The 25,336-nt window shown below is 41.9% G+C and overlaps 1 protein-coding gene across 6 annotated transcripts in view; it reads right to left on the bottom strand.

Annotated features, from left to right (window-relative positions):
* Nucleotides 1–2,007: 2,007 nt before the first annotated feature.
* Nucleotides 2,008–25,336, bottom strand: part of STK39 (serine/threonine kinase 39) — a 110,424-nt gene continuing 87,095 nt past the window's right edge. For all 6 annotated transcript variants that reach the window (XM_081923438.1, XM_081923433.1, XM_081923434.1 and 3 more), the window contains exons 15-18: nucleotides 20,079–20,131; nucleotides 17,082–17,150; nucleotides 8,775–8,839; nucleotides 2,008–3,565 (exon numbers count right to left, since the gene is read on the bottom strand). In XM_081923438.1, coding sequence (XP_081779564.1) covers nucleotides 3,491–3,565; nucleotides 8,775–8,839; nucleotides 17,082–17,150; nucleotides 20,079–20,131 — 262 coding nt within the window. In that variant the 3' untranslated portion in view covers nucleotides 2,008–3,490. The remainder of the gene's footprint in view (nucleotides 3,566–8,774; nucleotides 8,840–17,081; nucleotides 17,151–20,078; nucleotides 20,132–25,336) is intronic.

A 25,336-nucleotide genomic window follows, 5' to 3' on the forward strand; every position in this document is an offset into this window, starting at 1 on the left:
TGATGCACTGTGAACTCTTCCACAGGCTAACAGAGTCTTGTTATAGCACAGTGCTGCAAAGCATTGTGGGGTAATTGTTTCAGGGACTGCCAACATGGCACCCACAAGCGCCACCAGGCTATCTACCAAAACCTCACAGGATGCTTGCATAAGGTAAATATCTCACCTGAAATCCACCCATTGCTCTTCCCTCTTGGTTCCCATCTATACTGGCTTGGCCTCTCCTGTTTTGAATGTGCCCCCTTACACATGCCCACGTTTCAATGGATGCCAAGACTGGACACCCTCGTTTACTTCCTTTCTGAAATAAGAGGTGCAAATAGCTGTTCTGAGTGGTTGCTCAATTTGTTTCTCCTACCCCCAATGAACCCAGGTACGCGGGTGGTGCTGTGGGTAAAACCTCAGTGCCTAGGAATTGCCAATCGTATAGTCGGCGGTTCGAATCCCCGCAGTGGGGTGAGCTCCCGTCTTTCGGTCCCAGCTCCTGCCCACCTAGCAGTTCGAAAGCACCCCTAAGTGCAAGTAGATAAATAGGTACCGCTTTATAGCGGGAAGGTAAACGGCGTTTCCGTGTGCTGCTCTGGTGCCGGTTCGCCAGAGCAGCTTCGTCACGCTGGCCACGTGACCCGGAAGTGTCTTCGGACAGCGCTGGCCCCCGGCCTCTTAAGTGAGATGGGCGCACAACACTAGAGTCTGTCAAGACTGGCCTGTACTGGCAGGGGTACCTTTACCTTTTATGGCCCCAGAAGTTGGGCATTTAGTGTTTCCAGTCCCATGCTTTGAAGCACTCTTCTAGCAGAAATTCAGCAGGAATCTTCACTTCTGACTGTCAGGAGATCCTTGGAAGGCTTCCTTATGCCAACATACCTAGGCAATTGTTTAAAAAATGTCTTTGGTAACCAGTCATTTTAACAATTGTGCTGTATTCCTTTTAAATGTTTTTTTATGCTGCTGTACACTGCTGTTTTCTTAGAGGATGGTATATAAATACATGAATTAAATAGAGTTGCAGTGAAGAGGCTTCTTAGGCAATGTTTATGGTGCTTTGTCACTCCTTAAATATCTAAACTATTCTGATTTCTACTTTAAAAGGGTGGGGGGGAGAGACTGAACAGCAGAAACTGTCAACTGGTTCATTAAAAAGCCATAGGTGTTTGATTTCCTATGCGTGCTCTTACTTCAGCTGAGCTTATTGTGTTCTTCCTTGATCATTTGTCTGTGCCAGGTAACAGCTTTTCCTCTTATTTCAAGGTAGTCGGCAGTAACCCTGTTTTCATTCATAGCAATGTTTAAATAGCTTTAGCATTTTGTCTCTGCACCATTACTCTCTAATACTGCCTGTTACCTACTCTATAGTGGTGGTATAAATGCTGCACATGGTCTCTATTCACCCGTAGAGGAACATCCCCATTTTTCTGGTCTTTCTTGCCCACAGGGATGGATTTTTAGAATCCCTTGCCTCCTCCTCGCAAAAAAACTTTTGAAAAAGAAAACCAAGTACTTATTAACACAACAGCTTTAAACAATTGTTCTGTGATGACAAGTGGTTTTTGTTTTTGAAAAACTAAAACTCAAAAAAGAAAAGAAAAAATGGAAGTAAAGAGGCTTCTCACCAGTTAAACATGTGCAGGGGTTGACTGCTAATTACTAAAAAACTAGAAATGACACGAACTCAAGGAAAGCAGGAAATGGAAAGAAAATGGAGTTGACTTCCAGAGTTAAGTCTGCTGCAGCAAAAACAATGAAGGTGGCGCCATAAAGATGAAGAAAAGCAGACTGCTTCTGGTTGGTAAGAAGTGTTAGGATGCTAGACTGACTCATCCTTGAACTGAGCATGTGCAACACGTGGGGCACATTTTGAAGTGCTCCATATATACACTGAACCAACAGCAATTGGAGACAGTAACCAGTCACCTGGGGTGAGTGAATTTTTTATTCCTCTCTCACGGTTACTTGGAATTCTGACTTAATACAACGCAGCTTCACCCTTAAAGGAAAGTCAACAACTTATTTGTGCAATACACTTTTATTTTCCTTTTACCTCTGCAGTCAGTCTTTGAGTAATCATTGTGTAAACAATAGAATGGAATGGAATTACAATGAGTTGTATGCAAATGGTTCTAGAACACCTCAAACATTTATGACAAGGCATTATAAATAACTCTTAAATAACACATTTGCCATTCCCCCCCAGTATGTTAAGAGAGCTGCCATTTATCTAAGTTTAGCAAGGAAGTTGTTTAACATGATAACATCCAAGAAACCCACTTCTCTGAAAATACGCTTCAGATTAGAGAATCATTCTAACATTTACTAGCTCCAAAATATCTATGCCACAGGTTAAGCGTATGACTACTTCGGTCTGAAGTATTTAAAAAGGTTTTGTAACAGAATTTTGTATCTTTTACCTTTTAAGTCATTGCACAAAGCCCTTTCTTATTATTTGCACTCCACCTGGGTGTTCTGCAGAATTTCAAGTAAAGCTCAGATTCTCTTCAAGTTTTATCATTATAAAACAATTCCTATCCCTTAAAGATAAGCCAAATCAGAGATGGGCAAAGTAAAGGCATTTTTTTAGCTTAATGGCAACTGTTTATAAGGTCTCAGCTTGTAGACTCCCCCAACAAAGCAGAACGTAGGCCATATTTGTCTCAAGTCTCTGCTACAATAAATCTTCCTCATTACTCAGCAATCTAGACATGGCAGGCCTAGAGATGAGATGAGCTCAGATTCACCCAGCTTCAGGCACAGTCTTAGAACATTTAATATCTGCAAGGCACCTCCCACACTCTTGACAATCCACTTGCGGATTTTAAAAGGACACACAAACCAAACAAAACCAAAACTAAATGCCTACAACAGTTCAAAAAAGGGGGAAACCAGAGATAGTGACAAATACTTCAAAGATAAACCTGAAACTCTCTTTAAAACAAACATGTTTAACTGCAATAAGCACGTAAATCAAGAAATGGAGAGGGAGAAATCAATTTCTTACAACTAGGATGTATAATGCATAAATATAGGGGGAAATAAAATTCACAGTTGGGTTTTAAAACTAGAATTCAAGTTTGGCTAATAAACTCTAGCATTTACCATTATGTTCATTTCTACATACAACAAAAGAGAGTTGGTATCATCCACTAAAATAGTTATTACTGCATTATTATTTTAATTAAAGAATAGCTCTGATAGAAAATTCCTTTTGTAACCAATGGATACATAGCCACCTGAGCACATTTCCAATCTGTCTGGTTTTTGTTTTGTTTTTTAACTTCAGGGAAATCCAAACTGATTGCTAGAGACACATTTAGTAGCTTTTGGAATGTTAGCAGAAGCAGTGTAGCTGTGGACTTTTGCTTGGGTTCCAACTTGGTGAATTGCTAGAGAATGAAGCAGAAATTCAGTGTGTGGTGCTTGAAATTTTTCCTTTGCAATGTAAAGCTGGCCTCTTCGCAATCTCACCGTTTCGCCGGGGGTCAAGTGATTGGCATCAGCTGACACTTAACTGAGCAAACCCAATCAGTTTTACTTCATCAGGGATCTCGGTACCATCACAGCCAGAAGCCTGGAGGGGAAAAAGCAGAAGGGAAACCCCACAAAAATGTCAATATGTGTAAGGAGAACTATGGTTGGTTTGTTTTGCAAGCATTTTTAAAGACCTTTATTATATTACATCTGACAGATACACAGCATATCATATAGGCATCAAGCCATAATGTGTTGAGGCATATCTATCTATATGCTTGCATAATATCTTCATAACCTCTTTAATTTAATGCACATTACTTTTTAAAAAAACAACTGTGCATTTCCTATTTTTCTATTTATGCACATTTTACCATTGTACAGAAATTTTGTGCAGACTTCCCAACCTTACATTCCATGGCATTCTTAACAAACCTAGCTCTTGCTGCATATCAGTTTGTTACTCCACCCTAGTTTTCTCCTCCTATTCCTTCGTTGTGTTTAACTGTTGTTTATGGAATTACCCTTACTTGAAGATTGATTTTAGTATTGAATTTTTAAAAAAATATTCCCCAAAGCTGTACCATTCACCCTTTTTGTTTTTCCATCTTGATTTCTTATTTTGGCTATGAGATTTGCAAGTTCTGCAAATTATTTTAGTTTATACAGTCATTGTTCTTTAGTGGGATATTTTCCCCTTTCCAACTTCTGGCATATACTACTCTGGCTGCTGCCGTCACGTAGAGAAATAAGTTATGAGCCTTTGTGGGGATCTCATCTCCAATGATCGTTAATTGGAAATCTTCCGCTTTTTGTTTCTGTTTTGGAAATGTGATCTGGAGAATTTTTTTGAGTTCGTCATAAACCATCCCCCAGAATTTTTGGGCAAGTTTACAATGCCATCACATATGGATAAAGGATCCCTCAACCTCTGAGCATTTCCAGCATATATTAGACCCTTGTCTGTACATCTTAACAAGTTTACGGGGGGGGGGGGTGAGAACTATGTTTTTTTACACCTTCTAATACAGACAAGGAGCAAAATATCTCTCTTGTCTTAAGTTCAACCAAGCAGCCTTTGGTCTCTATCGCAGCAAGGATTTCTTCGTGGTATATCCAGTGCTATTTTTCTAGAAAAAAAGAGGTGCTGGAACTCACCACGAATGCCTCCCTTGTTCTCTTAGAATGGCAATGGTGCCCACCTGAGAGGTGCCAGAACTGAGTTCCAGCAGAAAAAAAGCCCAGGGTATATCCTACTCCTATTCCTACTTTCTAACACCAATAAGTGTTAAGAAAACTCTTGCATGCTAATATTCCCGGCCAAAGGGGTATCTACAATGACACCTGAATGGGTAGCAGGTGGCAGCTACCTGTTAAAAGGGGGTTGGACCTGTGTGTTTATGAGAAAAAGTTTTAGTAGTTAAACCAGGAATAGCCAATATACCACCCATAGCATGTGAAAGGCACCAGCTCCCAACAGCTTCAGCTAATGTGACTGAAGCTCCCTCGGTCCAGTATACCTGAAAACGGCCTCAGTCCAGTATACCTGAAGGAGCGTCTCCACCTCCATCGTTCTGCCCAGAAACTGAGGTCCAGTGCCGAGGGCCTTCTGGCGGTTCCCTCGCTGCGAGAAGCCAAGTTACAGGGAACCAGGCAGAGGGCCTTCTCGGTAGTGACGCCCGCCCTGTGGAACGCCCTCCCACCAGATGTCAAAGAGAAAAATAACTACCAAACTTTTAGAAGACATCTAAAGGCAGCCCTCTTTAGGGAAGCTTTTAATGTTTAATAGGTTATTGTATTTTGGTGTTTTGTTGGAAGCCGCCCAGAGTGGCTGGGGGGACCCAGCCAGATGGGCGGGGTATAAATAATAAATTATTATTATTATTATTATTATTATTATTATTATTATTATTATTATTATTTTGTTGTTGTTGTTGTTGTTGTTGTTGTTGTTGTTGTTGTTGTCGTCAGGGACAATAGGCATTGTAGACTAACGACAGCTTGAGGGTACTATGTTGGCTACTCCTGCTGCAAACCATTTTCTTTATATTTCAAAATGCAAGACCTTTAAATATGCAGTGTTGGACTTCTCCCCTCTTCCAAGCCTGCCCTAGCCAATTTCCTGGAAACTGCAACAGGGCTAATGTAGCTGACCTTCATTAACTCAAGTTCGCGTTTGTTTTATCAAGATGCGATAGATCTTTGAATCAATATTACTAATTAAAACAACAGCTTGGAGACACACACTCCCCTCTCCCTATTGAGGGCAAGCTGAAAAATAAGCCACAGTTGTCCGACATTTTAAATCAGCAGAGACTGATACGTTTGTCAAGAGCATAAATTTAGCACTTCTGCAATTAACTACCCTGTGTCAATGATCCCAAGTGTTAACATGTCCTAATCGTTCTGTGAATATATCCATTTTAAGCCATTCTTGAATAGGCTTCATCTACTGCAGGCAGAAAAGAATTTTGTTGTTGTATTTTAAAAAAAGCAGAACTTTTTTTTTGTTATTATCTCATTGAAATATCATTAAAAAGATAAAAGAAGCAAGAGTATATATTATATAAATTTAAGAAGTTTTTGAAAAGCACCTCACAACTAAAAAAAGAATCCGGGAACAATTTAGGTTTTATACCAGCTATTTCAATAAGCCTGCCTAAAGAAACAAATGTCTCTTATTGGATGCCTAAAAGAGAGGGAGAATTGCAAGGCAGGTTCTGAGAGCCCTGCAGTTCACATTAAACTCCCAACCATCAGGGCTTCAAAGGGACACATCACCTGACATCACTATGACATCAGGTGATTATCAGGAGTGGCTCCACCCAACTGTCAACTTTGACTTTCCAGGGGTAGGAAGAGATAAAAGATCTGGCCCTCCAACCAGAAAAAGTTTCCCATCCTTTGTTTACGTCAGCCTTTTTCAACCTTGGGTTCCCAGATGTCGTTGGACTACAAATCCCATCATCCCTGACCACTGGGTCCTGCTAGCTAGGGATGATGGGAGTTGTAGGCCAACACCATCTGGGGACCTAAAGTTGAGAGAGACTGATCTAGATAGACAATCAACTACATTCAGGTACAACCGGAGTCGACCAGCCCTCACATACACTTTCAATTATCTTACGAACACACTCCTGTTATCTAATACCTCTGCATCTGTGGAGGGCCTCTTGAGAAGATGCCTTACAGCCGTCTCAATCAGGCCAGGCCTTCCCCACAGAAGCATTAATTGCTCCCTTGACCCACTTGCCCAGAGCCTTCCAACTAGCTTTCGTTAGCGAAATGTGTGTGATTACAGCAGCGAAGGTGCCTTAAGATTTTGGCACTTGAATTCATGTTATGTGTAAAATTGCAATCATGGATTGCTTTATTTACTTACTTACTTACTTAATCCTTATTTGGGAACAGACCATATAGTAGAAGCATAGTAATTTCCTTGCTGCTTAGTGGCTCACCGTTTTTAACATAATAAATACCTGAAGAGTTTCCTCCCAAGCAGTGTTTCCTACATGAGGCCATACATTTCCCCACAAAGCCTTATAGAAAGGAAGTAAGTTGTGTTTCTTTTGCATCTAAAATTGCAACCCACCATAGTTTCTGCAGCACTTATCTTCATAGCCCAATGTAGACAATACCTTTTTAAATGCAAAAGCACTGCATTTATGCGAATAAATGAAGTACATTATTGATTCCAAGAGCCGAAAGGAGGTTTTTTTTGTGCAGAATGTAATACAGAAGCACATCCAATAATAAACACTTTTTACTGAAATCTACTCATTGCAAGTTTTAACTGTGGCTGCTACTCCACCACAATCCCCCTTTCAACATCTAAGAATTGCACTAAATTCTGAACTGTATGTAATCGCTAAGACAACTGTTGCTACATCATGGCTTCACGTTTACCTTGAGCAACCTGAATGCCACCCATATTACGTTATAGCCCCGACAAACCAATTACATCTATGGTTCAATGGCTCCCAAACACAGCCTTGGCATAAATGACCGCTATTGTGATTTGATGGCTTTGTATGACAGCCTCTCACCTGGGCCATTCTACAGTTGCTTCCTATCACATGTCGCAGTTATCTTTCACAACTAAACAGATCTTAGTCAATTGGCTCCACCAGAACGCTTCTTTAGAACAACCACCGCTGCGGTCCATTTTAAATTACTGGACATATACGTGTTAAAAGCTACAATATTAGAAGATAGGAAAACAGTTTTCAGATCCATGTTTCCCAGTTTGGCTCCTACAAAATGTATCACTAAAAATGGTGGCTCAGAAAAGCAGGAACTTTTTACCTGCACGTTTTTCTGGCAAGTGATCCATGAACTCTCCAGTTTTGCTGATAAATCTCACTTGTTTCTTTCACTCTCCCTTAGCAAACAGAGCAGAGAACATTAGCTCCTTGGTATCGAATGGTGTGGTGGGGGTCTGGGAAAGGGGAGAATCGCTCACAAATGGAGAAACGCCCCACATCAGGTAGGAGCTATTTGCAATCCATCCCAAATTGTTTAGATGGGTCCTCTGGAGAGGCTTTTTGAGGTGGCTGCAGAGGGACGGAGGGGAAGGCAAATTTTCCTTCTATGAACCTCCATAAGTTAACTTATCTTACAATCCAAACCACTATGCACCAAGGAAGGAATTGACACGTTTAGCTGCAAGTTTATGAACATGGAGAATTAGCAGCGCCCGAGCAACTAAGTGCATGCTGTGTAAGAAGTGCAAGCCACAATTTCATCTGACTAAACATGTGGTGCTGGCATGCTATTACTGCACTCTGGATCTCAGGAACAATGCAGTGCTTATTGCAATTCAAGCGCAGCGCTGTTAACACAAAACAACAGCAAGTCCCCTCCACAAAGAATACTTCAGATTCTGCTCTCTTTATAGAAAATACTGTAGAGCCATTGGTTCAGCTGGTCCCAATCAGAAAGCCTTGGCTATTTTCCTAAGTAATAAACCTGAGACATCAATAGTCGCTTAACTTCAAGAGCAGCTGTTGAGTCTTTGGATACATATGCCAAGTTTGTTTTTTTCTCTTCGCAATTAAGTAGTGCTGTTTTCTGCAAATTATCCTTTCCAGTTAGTGAACTGTTTGTTTTTTTCAAAAAGAGGAGACCATTAAAACTGTTTTCTGCTTTCCTGTTTCAGTTTGTGTAGGGTAATAAAACATTGAAAAGGTCAATGTTCAGTACAGAAAGGCAGCTAATAAAGCACTAGAAATTAAGAAGACCTGGCTCAAAAGATCAGTAATTGTTTTCTATTTATTACATTACTTTATTGACCGCAGTACTGTACTTACCAGCTTAAAGGTTAATGTTTTCAAGGCCTTGGGATCATCTACTATTTTTTGTAAATTAGCAGCAACTGAGGAAAACAAAGCATAGAAAATGGAGTACACAGAAAGCAACATGGTATACAGTTAATCATTGAATACATTTATTCAGGAGAAGCAGAATGGTGAACTTGTAAGAAGCTGCACCCCAAATTACACAAATTTCCGCTTGATTGCAACAGATGCATGGCAAACACCTGCTCTATTTCCTTGTGTCCTAATTCAATATTTGTCCTCTGTAGATGGATCCTCATTAGGGGGGGGGGATTACAAAATTTCATCTCGATATGGTTTCTGTTCTAACATTTTCGCAGAGCTTGTTTTGTAGGGACCAGGACTTAGAAAGACGGGAAAATATATATTGTATTAGTTGCACACTTGCACTCAACTTCTGAAGACTATGATAATTTAATAGCCATTTCAACCCAGCATATTAAGTGAGTAAACAGAATGTTATTTATAGCTTTTAAAAGAGAAACAACAGGGTAGTAATTAACACACAACCCACAAGACCATCATCTTCTGTAGGACTGCAAGTTTAAAAAAAGATCTATATGGCCTAGTTTTCTTGCTAAGTAGTAGAAGAAATAGATTTATTTTTAAAGGTCAAAGTGTGGGTTTTTCTCCCCACTAAGAAGAGGTCTAAACTTTATATATTCTAAAAGCAGAAAAATAATAGTCAGCTGGCACCTTCTGACTCCTGAGTCTACAGCTTTTATCTATTCAATGCTAATCCCAGGAGGTAAACTTTCATTTTATCTCTTGTGACCCACCAAGTTGAATTTAGCTCACCTGTCACCTCTGGTGCCCCACCACCAACTTCATTACCCTTCTGTTGCTGTCAGCTGCCTGGTATGGTGAAGATGGGTGGTGTTGATACTGTTTTCTAGCACCTAAAATACATGGTCCCTGGGCTGCACTTGTCTCGGTCAGTTTGAAGAAATGTACGTCTGCTCTAAGAGTAGTGGATGAAATCACAAGTGGCATCCCAGTGGCAAGTTCACCATCACCACCACTGCCCTAACAGCATTTAAGAATATACTTATTAGAACACGCTTGTGAAAAGTATTTGCAAATGTGGCAGTAGCAACATGGTGCAAACTTTGCAACCAGGATGCTTCAGGCAGCATGTCAAATACGACATGAGCTCCACCCCAATCCAGCCTGAGCTTGATCATATGCAGTCAAATACTCTTAAGTCACAAACACTGTTTGCTTTTAAGTGTCATTGCTCCCTTCCTGTCCCTTCTGTTTTCTTTTAACGCAAACAGTAATTTTGTTTTCTGGCTATTAGAAAAACACCAGTGTGTTGACAATCATTTCTTATTGTAATTCTGTTTCTCTTCTAGTTATGTGCTTACATAAGCAATCTTTCACTCTTTATTATGATAAAATGGGCAAATGCTGTGCAACTACCATCATCCCTGACCACTGGCCATGATGGTTGGAACTGGAGTCCAACAAAACCTGGTTAGTCCTGCCCATGTCCCCCAGTGATAAATTCAAGCATCTATCAAAAAGTAAGTTGTGCCACATGGGTTTTATGATATGTAAAAACAAATTATAATGAAGAAACAAATAGAGATGCAACGTTCCTGGTGTGAAGTCTCATATTTAGCAGTCCCTAGACCTCATCCTCCCAAATCCTTGGGAAAATTAGCCACTCCGGAAAGAGGCAGTAGAGACAGACAATGGACAAAGACAAGAGGGTAGCTCCTCCTCTCCTCTGAGTTTGATTGTGAAGAATCCCCACTCCTATTATTTCTGCCCATTACTGGGAGTTATTTAAGAGTTCAACAGACTAGGCTAGGCCGTTCATGTTTTCAGTGGTGAGCATAAGGTATAGCCCAGCTTTAGAAGTATGAAGAAACCATTGGAAATTACTTCGTGTTCTTTGACAAGCATTTTAAGATACTTATTTCCGCATTGATCTGATGCCATTACTATGTTAATTTTGACATTTGAAAGTCGTTGGTTCATTAAACCTGCTGCACTTCAAGAGTAGAAGGAACTGAATTTGTGATTAACTAGTTTCCAGAATAACTCAATCAGTCAGCCTTTATCCAAAGTTTTCTTGAAAAGAAGGATCCCAGCTGAGGCAGCACTAGGTGAAGAAAAGCAGTACTCTCACCAAAGAACAGGGCCACAGTAGGCCCAGATTAGAGACTCACAGAATGAAAATGCCTTGGTTCAAGTTTCTTTGCTGACCTGGGGGGGGGGGGGAGAGAGAGCGAGCTTCACAACATTTCAGCTTGAGCACAATATGCAGAACTTGTAGTCAAACAAGTTTTACTCAAAGTAGCCATGCTGAACATGTCTGTTAGGGTCATTCATTTCAATGGGTCTATTCTGAGTAAAACCTACTTGAATATTACCCATGGATATTGATTAAAGAAGTTTCTATACAATACTGGAAGTGCCTTGTGCATTTTTCCATGCTCACAAAATCTTATGTCATAATAAATCTGTTAGTCATCAAAGGTGCCACAAAACACTCCTGTGCTGGCTACAGTTCAGACCAGTGGCATAGTGTGGAGGGGCCACAGGGGTGGTTGCCCTGGGAGCAAAATTGTTAGGAGCACAAAATTTCAACAGCCAGTGCTGCCTCAATACAGCTGTGGGCTCCATTGAAAACGGCTTCTGCATGTGAACCTGGAAGTGACCTCTGCAGACAAGGAAATGACTCTTCTTATCTCAATGGCTGTGATCTCCTGGGTTACGTAGATGCCATTAGGCAGTTGAATGCGCATGTGTACTCCATCCGTTACCCAGCCACCCAGCGCTCCAGCGGCGCCGGGCTTCGGTAACCTAGGCTATGACCCTGGTTCAGACTCTCCCACAGCCTACATTCCGCGTCAGTACACACAAGAGATGCTCAAAAGGCTGGTTTGCAGTCATGGGAGAACACTTGAAAAACATACACAGTACAGCATAAAGTACTTGTGTGAGTTGTTAAAAATCAAGGTGTGCCACTTCATACTAGCCTGGCAGTTATCAATCAGTGCCTCCATTGTCAACATCTACCATCACTTTCATAAAACTGACTAGTGAAGAAAGATCAAGCAGAAGCTCTTGACAAATTTTAGTCCTTATATTTTAATCAAAACAGGAAATGTTATTTGACAACCAATTCCTGTTAACTCAAGGTATCTCCCCTGAAGAAACTACTTTAGGTTTGAAACACAACGATACCTTTGTTTTGAGATAGGACGCAATGGCAGATAGAGGTGCAGATCAAGGGAATGCCTGCAAGTAATCCCTGCAAATTGCACTGTCAGCTAACTGTTAAGAGAAGCCACACTTTGTTCAGAAACATCATAAGGTTAAAAATAACCTCTGATGTGCACAAGTGCAGACACACATTCCTGTATTTCAATCCTAGTTCTGAGCAATAAACTAAAAGGGTCAAATGATTTCTCTCCCGCATTGATTCACTGCTACAGCAGCTTTTCCTTAAAAAATAAAAAATAAAAGCTGTGAGATTGTTACAGGGGGTCTGCTGTCCAAAATTTAGTTTAGCCCCCCGTTACATTATCAAATTCTCTCTGAGGAATACTAAAGTGAATCCTGGTGATTTGTGAACGAGGTTTTGAAGGACAGGAACACACAAAGTGGAGATCAAGAATAGGTGGGGAAATTAATATCACTATTTTATCCAAGAAGCAACTTGAAAAAAATACAAAAAAGAGAGAGGGGGGGGGGAGACAAAACCTAAAGCCTTCTGAAACAAGGATCAAGTCATGAAGTTTTGAGACAGAGAGTGCTTTGTGAAAAGGGTTTCTGTTGTGTTTTGTACCCCTGGCCATGCATGTTACTGTTTCATGGCTTTCCCGTATCTTAACGATTCACAGTGCATTAAGGAGCAGGATGGAAAGCTGCGCAAAAAGACATCTAAATTCCATCTTCAGCTAGATGTATGTATCAAGAGACGGAGGTGTAGAAGACGGGGAAATGAATAGGCAGGGAAAATGATGAAAGCAGAAGTGGCAAGTCTTCAGAAGCTTTACAATATTCTCCTGTGCTTTAACTACAAATGCCATTGCAAATTAGGCAGAGACTGTATGCAGACACTTTGATCTCTCTTTTAATATAAAACTGAAGCAAGCGACTTTTACATTACGAAGGCAAACCATGCCATGGAGCAAGTCACTATGGGATTTTTCAAGAGAAAGAATACTGTTATTTTCATATCCTTAAGCAAATTCACTCTTATGTGTCTGACCAATCCGACTGAAGTATGGCGAGAAATTATGTTAAAGTGCGCTATTTCGGTTAACCTTTTATGCCTTTTCTTTTTAAACACATTGCGCAAAGACTAAACAAACAATTCTTCTTTACTCAAGTCTCACCAGAAGTCGATGTCATATAATATTTCAACCCCTCTTGGTTACCAAGGCATAAGCCTCCTATTATCATATATATATATATATATATATATATATATATATATATATATATATATATATATATGCTTTCGTAGATTTTCACGGGTACAGGAATGCAGGTTTTGGTGTCCTCGGGTGTCTTACCCCAAGGATAAAATCCAGTTGGAAAACCAAGGGGTCTATGAAATACCCTGCAAAGTCTGCCCAGCCACGTACATTGGACAAACAAACAGACGAATAAATGCACGTATCGCAGAACACAAGAATGCCGTCAAAAAAGAAGAAAAAACTTCCTCTCTTTTCCAACACATGAAAGAAACAGGACACGAAATTAATTTTGCAGATTCCAAATTGCTCTTTAACATGGAACATCACCACAAGAGAATAATCATGGAAGCCATCGAGATAGAGAAACACCCTCACAACATGAACAAGCGTGACGACACATCCCGCTTGCCAGACATCTGGAAATTAGCCCTCCCCACAAAAACTGACACCAGATCCAGAGGCACACAGAACGCCATCACCAATCAACCACACCAGACCCAAACCCAGACCCTCTCCACAGATAAATTACAGACACCATCCAGTAGCCAAACCATGGTGGCACCTCCGGATGCTGCACCCCCCTGCAATCCCTACACAGATCTGGCTGACACAGGCCACAAAACCACAGCTCGCCCCTATACACGAAGCCAAGCCAGAGCACAACTAAGTGCAGTACAGCCATCTTCTCAGAAAAACTCTTCACAAAGTTCAAGAGGTCAAGACACAAAGACTTTAGCAACTAATCCACACCTAATGACCCACCTAAGTGGTACTCAGGATATCACTCAAGAAATCACTCAAGATATCCCTCAAGTAATTAAGGAACAAAAGAAGAAAAGGCACACTAGCCTGGGAACTTCCTCTCTGCCCAGAACATTGGAGGCTATACACCACACCCCCTCAACAGTATTTATAGGAACTCAAACACTGAGATCCTGCTCTGTTCCAGTAACAAGATGACGAGTGAGACCTCGTCGAAACGTCGCCTAGACACCCCAACTTTTACACGGGAAGACACCCGAGGACACCAAAACCTGCATTCCTGTACCCGTGAAAATCTACGAAAGCAAATATATATATATTTATATATTTATATATATATATATATATATATATATATATATATATATATATATATATATATATATATACACATTCACAGTAAATTCAAAATGCAAAGCTTGCTGTACAAACTTCATAGGCTGAAGAGGGCACTGGAGAAAATTCATTCAATGATATTTTACATTTATTTTACACCAGAGATTTCCCAGTCAGCTTGTCAAAGCCAGTTGCAGTTACCATCTTTGTTACCTATTTATATAGGCGGGGTGCTTAATCTGTAGCCTTCCAGATGTTTGTACGACTCCAGCTACCATCATCCCTGAGAACTGGGCGATGCTGGCTAGGGCTGGTGGGAAGGACAGCCAGTCAACACCAAAAAGGTTTAAATTAGAACCAGAGGACATCTGCCCAAAGCACGGGGCGTGCTCCGCAGTGCACTACGTGCTTCAGGCTGCAGCCTCCTGCCGGGCTCCCAAGGCTTGCGAATAGCTTCTTGAAGCCTGGAGAGTGAGGGCTCGGTGCGCACCGACGCCTCTCGCTCTCCAGGCTTCAGCAAACGCCTGCATTCGCCCCATAGGACGCACACACATTTCCCCTTCATTTTTGGAGGGGGAAAAGTGTGTCCTATAGGGCGAAAAATACGGTATCTTTCTGCTTCTGTAGCTTCAGGTGTGTGTGTGTTTAGGCAGAGGTTGGATGGCCACCAGTCATGGATACTTTAGTTGAGATTCCTGCCTTACAGGGGGTTGGACAAGATGGCCCTCCGAGTCCCTTCCAACTCTACAATTCTATAAAACCTACTGGAAGATCAAATCTCACAAGGCTTTCACAGAACTTGAGAGTTTTGTCTGCACTTTGATCTGGTACGCAGGCTGAGACCCTACCTGCCCACAGACTGTCTCGCTACAGTGGTGTATGCTCTAGTTATCTCCCACTTGGACTACTGCAACGTGCTCTACGTGGGGCTACCATTGAAGGTGACCCGGAAACTACAACTAATCCAGAATGTAGCAGCTTGACTGGTGACTGGGAGTGGCCGCTGAGACCACATGACACCGGTCCTGAAAGACCTACATTGGTTCCCAGTATGTTTCCGGGCACAATTTAAAGTGTTGGTGCTGACCTTTAAAGCCCTAAACGGCCTCTGCCCAGTATACCTGAAGGAGCATCTCCACCCCCATCGTTCAGCCCAGACACTGAGGTCCAGCTCCAAGGGCCTTCTGGTGGTTCCCTCCCTGCAAGTGAGGTTACAGGGAACCAGGCAGAGGGCCTTCTCAGTAGTGGCGCCTCCATCAGATGTCAAAGAAATAAACAGCTATCTGACTTTCAGAAGACATCTGAAGGCAGCTCTGTTTAGGGAAGTTTTTAATGTTTGATGTTTTAGCGTGTTTTTAATATTCTGTTGGGAGTCGCCCAGAGTGGCTGGGCAAACCCAGCCAGATGGGCGGTGTATAAATAATAAATTACTATTATCTACAGGTTGCTTCTCTGCATGCTTCAGCTGAAAAGTGGAATTGCAACGTACCGGTTGCTTTGAGTCAGGGTGCTTTGGGAACTGATGGAACCTGTTCCTTCCTAAAAAAAATAAATTTAGCTAAACAGCAATCCCTGTAGGAAAAAAACCCCTGAGAAGATTGTTTTGGTGAGGAGAAATGTCAGTTAGTCAAGTCGCACACACCAGTAAGCAAGTAGCTTATATGCATTTTTGGCAGACACTGGGAATCTTCCCTCTTTAATGAGTTCATCCAATAGGCCCTATCTTTGTATCAGAGGAAGTTGAACACTCTCTTCTCTTTCATTTTCTGGGTCTCCTTCTCATGTCTATGGGGGACACTGGAAGGTTATGAGAACCATAAAGAAACCTCATTTTTCTTAGGGACAGGATGCTGGTGGCCAAAAGATATTGTCCGGGAACTGCCATCGGAGAGTCAGGTGGTGGAAGGGCTCAAGGAGGCTAGGAGACCCTCAAATGCTGAGGAAGGAACCAGCAGGGGGAGAGGGAGAGTTCCTGCAGAAACTCAGGCGGAGGAATGGCTCCAAGATGCTTCCAGTGAGAACAGCGGGGAGGGCTCAGGACCTCCACTGGGGACGCCCACTCCGCGCAGGAAACTGTCACGCAGAGAATCCAGACGGAGAGTTTCCGTTAAGGAACTCTTATGTTGGCGTAAATTCCGGAAGCGCCCACTGACGGATTCTGCCAGCGATTGAGGTAGCCATGCACCCATGGCTCCGCGGACTGGGAGAGTTTAGAAACTGATTTACAGAGCCTGGAGGGCTTAAACGCTTACGCACGAGTAGCCCCCCTAATCCCATAACAGATATGTTGGAGCCTTTTGTAAGGCCTATTTCTGTGAAAATCTCAGCCTGAAATGCTGTGGAGTGTGTGTGTGTGTTTTGGGGGGGAATCAGAAGAGAAGAAAACCTCATACTTTTAAAAGCATACGCATAGATCCTAACACCACAGATACAGAAGAGTTCCAAATGAAGCTGAACATTTTATGTTACCAAACAAGCAAGAATTCCACCAGGAGGCAGAGATAATCACTGAAGCTAAATAAAAATATCTTAGTTAAACCACACTGAAGTACCGTACTGCTTATTTATATTAGAAATCATGCTGAGGATTCCCTTGAGAATCGATGGTAGTCAATGAAGTTTTGATAACACGGGTCCTTTTTGTGCAAAACCAAAGAATAAGAGAGGTTGTGAATGGGCCCTTATCCATTTAACCATACTGAGTTACAGCAACAGTGTAATTTCAAAACGAAACATGATTTACCTATGACTACATCGTGGCCGTCAACCAGGCCTGCAGAGAACAGCTCTTGAGAAACGCCATCTGCTGTGTCTGTGTGGAACATGAAATGAATATGTATTAGTCATAATTAAACGGGGGGGGGGGGGCAAAACAAAACAAAAATCAATAAGCCAGGGAAATTTGTTTTAAAAGTAATTTTAATCTATGGACGTCCATTACCAAAGGGTGCTTAAAACCAAAACTTATTTTTGTTAGAGGCACCATGTACTCCACCACTGATAGTTCTCTCATTTTCTACACACATTCAAAAGCACAGGGTTAATTGTTTAATTCTTCACCAATCCTATAAAGCTCCTTTGTTTAAGCCAGTGGAATTCCTCCTCAGCCATGTAATTAGGTATCCACATTGTAATGAATGTAGGAAAGTTAAGGGGGCCTATGAAATAAACAGGGCCTGAGAGCCACACGGTCTTTCTCCATCCCTCACTTTTAATAAGAGCTTTCAGTTCAGGACACAAGGAGCAGCTAGACCCAAATTCACGAACAGCTTCAGAAGCAAGTGTTTGCACTGGCTCGACGTAAAAGTGTTGCGGAGGAAAAGACAACACTCTAAACAACTTTCTCCCCATGTAAAGGTTTGATACGGTCCTGCCTACAGGTACTGAGTAACGTATAAGACTTCCAAGACTTCCATGATCTGTGTAACCCTTCAATGCTACGACATTTTAGTTATCTCAACTAAAAGTAACATATTCCTGTATTAGGACCACAATGACATGGCAGCACTTGATGCCACAATAAATAAAAACCCTAAATGGATATGTAAGGAGAGAGGCATGTGGACAGCTGGGTCTTCCACCATAGAAGCTCTAGCAGCCATATACACACATGCTGCTGCTGTATGTTTCTCCCCTAAGTGACTTATGTCTTCAACGCTCAGATTTGCTGCAACAAAAACTTCAAAAAGGAAAGCCCTGTTGAGTGCATCCTTCTCTTTTGTGCAGGCAATGAAGTCCAAGTTTACCGTTTACTTGGTGAAAAGGTTAAGCTTGAACAGCTTTGGATAAAGCCTTCCATCATAATATTTTGTATATTGAAAGTGTTTAAGTTCATCAAGATGGCTTTTGGAAGTGTGTACGCTGTTAAGGCAGGCCCACAGTTTATGAAGCAAACGCAAACTGGATAGCTCAGTTGGTTAAAGCGTGGTGCTGATCATGTCAAGGTTGCAGGTTCGATTCCCATATGGGACAACTGCTTATTCCTGCATCGCTGTGGGTTGGACTTGATGATCCTCAGGGTCCCCTCCAACTCTACAATTCTAGGATTCTATGAACTGCCATGTGCAAACTGCTACTTCCCATCACAAATGCAATGTTCCAGGGTTTCCGAACATTGCACAGCATTGCTGGCATACATGCATTTAAAGGCAGATGCATGCTTTACATACTTGTTTCATCAGAACCAGGGTTTGTGATAAAGGACATGTGTTCTGCAGAGAATGTGACTCTGTTCTTAAGTACTGCAAATGGCTTGACCATAGCAAAAGGCATTAGGGGTGCTGTATGGACCTTTGTAACAAAAGGGGGTCAACCCCCGGCTAGTATCTATCTTGGCCTGAATTACTATATCACCACCAAATGCCATTATCACCCAAAGTTAACAGCACTAGAAGCAAACATGGGGGTTCCCAATAGAATTTTCTTACCCCAAACCACTAAGGTTTCAATGTAGCTCCTAATACCTAAACAGTCCTAGTCAATCTATTTATATGCGACATTTTCCACATGAAAGGCAGCTTACAAAAATAACAGCCTAAATAAAATACTCCTAATAGGTAATCAAACTTGCAATCTCCCTACAGCGCTAACCGTTCTATAAGTAATAGTTCATTTTAAATATATTAAATAAAATTAAGTGAGCATAAAAACTTACCAGCGGGCCGATTAATATCCAAAAGTAGTCCTAGAACTACTAGAACAGCAACTTGCAACCTCCCCACCCGACTTTTTCAGAAGATTCAAATGGCCAGAACCATCTTTGGCAGCCCCTCCCACTTTGAAGCAGTGGCCCAAAGAGACCCCGTTTGCACAATCTTATTACTACCGCCCGGGCCTTCATTGACCAGCTTAACCGGCAACCTGCAACTGTGGCATTGTGCAAGAGGCAGCATGGGGAAAGCTGTACGAGAAGATGACTCCCCTTTTAACAATCCAAGGAAGTGTAGATTCGTGCATCGCAATGCCAGAGCCATTTTCTTACACGCAGACTTCCTCGAAGTAAGGAATCCTGATGACAGGAACAGTGCCATGCAGGCAAGTTGCCACAATGGCACTTGGGAGATGGCAGCCTGACACACAATACAGCCAATTCTTCCCCACCCCCCTGGGTCGCAAATGTGCCCATAATGAGAAGTCAACTGTGCTGAAGCTTAGTACCCAAGATGGTCCCATGTGGTGCCTTTGGGGCACATCGATAAGGAGTCAGCACTAGGCAAAACATCCTGCAGAGATGAGAAGAGCTACAAGGCTGCAGTGTCTCCCTGCAATTGAAACTGCTAGATTGTACCCTAGGGGGTCGGTTAGTAGAATCTTCACTGCAAAGGCTCCCACACTTTATATTCTGCCCTGCAGTTAACAATTTTTACATAGCCATCACTTATTTGTATGCCACAGTAACTCATATGCTGTACAACTCTGAGGTCAGTTATCAGCAGGATTGCTTTGAACTGCGCACTTCATTACATTAATTTTCAGAGAGACTGATAGAGTGCTCTCTTTCTCGTTCTTTCCCTCTCTCTCTCTCTTTCTCTCTTTAGTATCCTCTACCTTGAACCAAAACATTCCACTAAAAATTTACACACTTGGCACTAGTTTTGTTTCAGTTAAGTAGCGTAATATAAAACATTTGGTTGGTACAAGCGATTTCACAGAGCTAATTTATATTAAACTATAAAGCAGAAATCAATTTCCGAAATACCATTTGGAGCCATAAAAGCATAATTTCAATTAAAAGTCTTACCTCTGCCTGGAGTAAACTCAAATCGTATGTCATTAAGTTCCTTTCTGGAATTCCTGGAGGGAGAAAAAAAGGAGCCACGGTAAACACATCAAAATGTAATGAAGTGCAAGCCTTGTGCATTCCAAATGTATTCAAGCTTCATAAATAAGTTGCTATTAATATGTAGGCAGTATTTTGCAGTTTTATGGCCTTGTCTTTCCCCAAGTGCATCACAAAGGCACAAGGGCATCAACACAAGGGAAAACCCTGAAAAGGGGGGGGGGGAGTTTAACCATATTGCATTTTTTTCAAATAAATCTAAAATTACACACGTCTACATTCAGTTTTATGAGCATCCAATTTTTTTAAAAGAAAAAAGTATGAGAGAGAAGTAAGTTTTGTTCTGTACCAAAAGAAGTATAAATATAACTCAGCACTCTCTCCCTGAATAGTAAAGGGCTAGATTACAATCAGAAAACTCAATTCAAGTTCCTCCAAGTTTTTGTCTTGTATTTCTACCTGTATTTCTGAGTGCAACTGTGCTTATACATAAGCTTAGGGCACAGGTGGGAAACCTGCGACCCTCCAGATGTTGTTGCACTCCAAATCCCATCAGAATAGCCAATGGTCAGGAATGACGGGAGTGGTAGTCAAAGAACATCTAGAAAGCTGAAGGCTCCCCACTCATATATCGTGAATTCTATATTCTGCCACTGAAATGGGGGGGGGACCATCATAAGGGGCTGAATCCACAGCACTGTGCTGCCCCAAGAGCTTTCAGGCGTTCTTTTGAGACTTTATTTTCACAGCATCACTAAGCTGAAGAGGAGTAAGGTTAAATGAGAAGGAAGAAAACAAACAAGCATTACGGAATCGAATTCAAGAGACAAGTGCTATCACTTGCCCAAACACTCAGCAGAGCACTTACAAGCACGCTAAAGTCAGCAGGTTAAGTTATATTTCTCTTTCAGTTTTATAAGCTGAGCTTTCAACAAAAAAATTAGTCTGCACATCTGTTTTGAAAAATGCTGCCCTTCTTATGTAAAGGGAACTTAATACGTAGGGCTGCCTCTGAAGACAGTTCGGAAACTTCAGCTAGTACAGAATTCAGTGGCCAGGTCGCTTACCGGAGGAAGAGGGTTACACCGATCTGGTCTGACTGCCCTGGCTAACTATTGCTTTCCGGGCCCAATTCAAAGTGCTGCTTTTGACCTATAAAGCCTTAAACGGCTCAGGACCGCAATACCTCAAGGACTACCTCTTTCCATATAAACCTACCCGGACCCTGAGATCATCTCCTGAGGCCCTTCTTCATGTGCCACCTCCTCAAGAGGTCCAGAGGGTGGCAACATGAGAACGGGGCCTTCTCTGCAGTGGCTCCTCATCTGTGGAATGCTCTCCCCCGGGAAGTTCACTCGGCACCTTCATTATACACCTTTAGGCACCAGGCAAAAACGTTCCTTTTTAAGCAGACCTTTGGTTGATTTCATTGATGTCCTACGCCCTTTTGAAATGTTGGGGAATTTAATAAATAATTTTTAAAAAAAAAAAATTCAGGAATGGGCTGCAAGAAATCACTTGATTTCAGCCTTGAGATCACATATGCAAAATTCAACTAATCAGCAGGATGATTCGGGGGTGGGGGAGTGAAAACCAGCTCACCTGGGCAAAAGTTGGATCACCGGGTTTAGCTACTTCCCAACGGTGTCCTTTACTATGGCTGCCCCTCACACCTGTGGGCACGTAGATTGCAGAAAGGCCACAGAGTTAAGATTGAAAAGGCCATGGCTCAGCTGCAGACCACATAATTTGCATGTAAAAAAATTCAAAGTTCAATCCACGGCATGTCCAGGTACACCTGAGACATACTCCCTGAACCCCTGGGGAACTGCTGCCAGTCAAGTGTAGAGAATACTGAGGTAGATGGATTAAGGCAGCAACTTCCTGTGAGTCCTGAAGACACATTTCATTGAGAGAAAACCTCCTCTCCTCACCTTCCACTAAAAAACAGAAAAAGGTATTGTGCATATAGACAGCTCCAGAGCAGCACGAGACTAATTTCACTCCTCTTTCCTCAATTCATAGTGATAGGTGTTTTGCTAGTACCATAAAAAAGTTCGGTAGCGCACGGATTTTGTAACAGCTTTGTATGTAAGAATGCATATAACATAAGGAGATCTTAATCCTGGCAATCCCTTCTAGAATACGCCTGAAGGTGGGCAGGTAGTTAACATTAACATGTTTCTATTTAATTACATCATTTATTTTAACATTTTCGCTGAGTTCGGTGTCAATCTGCCCATGCAGGATAGAGCATGTTTAACATGTGTGCCACACACAACATAAACAACTTTATGTTCTGATAATGCGGCTAATTCTGCACTTCCACTTTCATATTGATTGACACTTTCCCATTTGTCAATAAAACAATCTCCTTTGCCCGAGGACAGAAGTGGGGGCATAGGGAGAGGAAAAAAGAAGACAGCCATCTCATTTTGGAAACAGCAAGTGGGCAAAGACCAGATACAAACATAATTGCTGTAGCACACTTTTTCCCTCTCCTGGCGAATAGCTCAATCTGCTTGAAAAGCTAATAGCAGTGAAATGTGTTTTGCGGTCCATTATTCTTCTGTTCCTCAGCATGGAAACTGTAAGCAGACTCATATTTCAGTGTACCAGGCCATGAAGTCTTGCTGTGGGAAAACTAAATCCAACATCCAGGCACGCTCAGCCATGACTCAGAACTATTATCACTTGCTAAACACATATTAAGAAAATGTCACACAGTCACAAAAACACGATCACGCAAGAACAACAAAAATGGATTGGCAAGACAACAGATACAACTTTTGCAAAATGAGCGCAGCAAAAGAAGTATCCAGCTGCTAAGTATAGCAGGCGCGATTCGAAAGGTGAATTAATTTCTTGTTATCCCGTTCTTTAGTCAGACCAAATGGATATTGCATAGTGCAGTATTATGCAGCCAAACAACCATGCAGAACTGTTTCGATTAGTGAGAGGCAATGGTAAAGTTCATTTGCTGCCTTCAGTAGCTCCGACCATTAAACAGAAGGTTTCTTTTATTTTGAAGGGTGGAAAGTAGGAACTTTTCAGAGCCCACAGGAAGTATCAGATCTGCTCACAAGATGCTGGAGAGAGGGGGCTTTAGCTGAAAGCCCCATCTATTCACTTGCATCTGGACTCACACAGATGTCCCTATGAATATTAGGGGTGGAGAGAGAAGCATATGGGGCTTCTTGAACCTCTCCTTATAATCTAAGAGACAGATATAAATCTACTGTTAGTATGAGCCAATGCAATATGCAAAAAGAAAAGAAAATATGACTTTGGATGCTGAAAGTGCAGCAGTCTACATGCAGGTGTATAACGTGAGTTACTGAGCTGTCCAAAAAGGTACTGAGTTCGATTTACCTTAATAAATTGAATCAACCATTTATATGTGATTAAAAAAAAAAAAATAGAGAGGGAGAGGTACTCAGCTGCTGAAAAAAACGAAATTGATCGTTCACACAGGTAAAAGCGGCAAGGTTAAAAACAAAAAATTAAATGTCTTACAGCACAGAGTACAATCCCACAATGCAAAATAATAATAATTAAAAATGACCCTCAGTACTGTCCACCGAGAAGAGACTATTGACTGTAATTTGCAACTTAGGGCTTCAGGGAAATTAGGACTTCTTCCACAAACAGTTGACTTATACTCTCTGTGGTACCCCAAAGTTCTGTTTTCACAAACCCGGAAACAATAATCTCTGACCTTTGTGTTTCTACATGCATTCTATATGCAAGGTGGACTTGCCAAGGCGCATAGTCAGGGTTTTGAGATCTTACTTCCTAGGCTCTCCGTTCTCCGGCACAACTCCAGAGCTAATCTGTTTGTCCAAGAAGAGTTTGGATTTGATATTCTGCTTTATCACTAGCCAAAGGAGTCTCGAAGCGGCTAACATTCTCCTTTCCCTTCCTCCCCCACAACAAACACTCTGTGAGGTGAGTGAGGCTGATAGACTTCAGAGAAGTGTGACTAGCCCAAGGTCACCCAGCAGCTGCATGTGCAGGAGCGGAGACGCAAACCCAGTTCCCCAGATTACGAGTCTACCGCTTATAACCACTACACCACAACAGCAGAGACCCTCTGGTACAGTCCACTGTTTTAACACAAAACACCACACCCACCTACCCAATTGAGGAGGAATTGTGGCATCCCTACTCTCTCAAGACCGGGGAGAATATTGGTGGATGAGGATATGGCAGTGTTTGTAGATCTCCAGATCTCTCCCTGTGTCCAGGAGTTGTTTTGTAAAGACGTTTGTTTCATCTGGATCTCAGTTCCTTCTTCGTTCTTTTTTGTACCCCTTGAGATAGCAGTTAGAAGAAGTGACAAGAAGAGGTACCACTAATCAATGCACCATGGCTAAGAAACTAACTGAAGAAACTGTGGCTAAGAAACTAATCAATGCACTGTGGCTAAGAAGACGGGCCATGTACAGCTTGCAAAGGATGTGATAAAGGCCACTAAAAGGGGCAAACAACAGAGTGGTCAAGACTCTTTTCAGGGTAGATGAAGCCGAATGCAGATTTTAAGACAGACAAGTTTGGGCTCAGTGCGCAGAACATATTGGTACAAGCATTAGGGAGGGCAGTGAATGCGTGGCCCTATGAAGGAGTCAAATGCAGCCAATGAGCAATGGATGTCAGAGAGCTATCTTGACTAGATGCTACTGAGTGCCTTGTTGGCACGACGATTGCTTAGCCAGTCACACTCCTACTGGAACAGCAGAAGTTTCCACCAAAAGGTTACATGGCACAACGGTGTGTGCAAGATCCATTTCAGCAACTACACCCACCTCCAATAAACCCCATCCTTCTGTTTCCCAACAATCCTTCCATGACCATAAATCTCAATACTGACTTTTTTACTGAAATTACTTAACATATTCACACCCATTTTTGTATTAATCTGATCCCTTGAGACAGGTTGATCATGGGATAAATGACATTTACAACAATGACTTTAAAAAAGGAGAGTGCCTGTAATTAGGAGGAAAATCTCTAGTGGACTGGATCAGAGGTGAGGGAGTGTGTCCGCCACAAACATCCCCGGACACCCACATTCAGAGGGTGTGATGCTGGAATAGAGGCAATTCACCCAAAATTCAGTGTATCTAGGTCCACATCATGAAGTCAATTGCCAGATTTTGTGTGGAAATTGACCATGTGGAACAGGCCTGAGTGGGCTGATTTTACTCTGGTGGATTCTG

Source organism: Podarcis melisellensis (genome assembly GCF_964234715.1).
Source record: "Podarcis melisellensis genome assembly, chromosome: 1".
NCBI classification, from domain to species: domain Eukaryota; kingdom Metazoa; phylum Chordata; class Lepidosauria; order Squamata; family Lacertidae; genus Podarcis; species Podarcis melisellensis.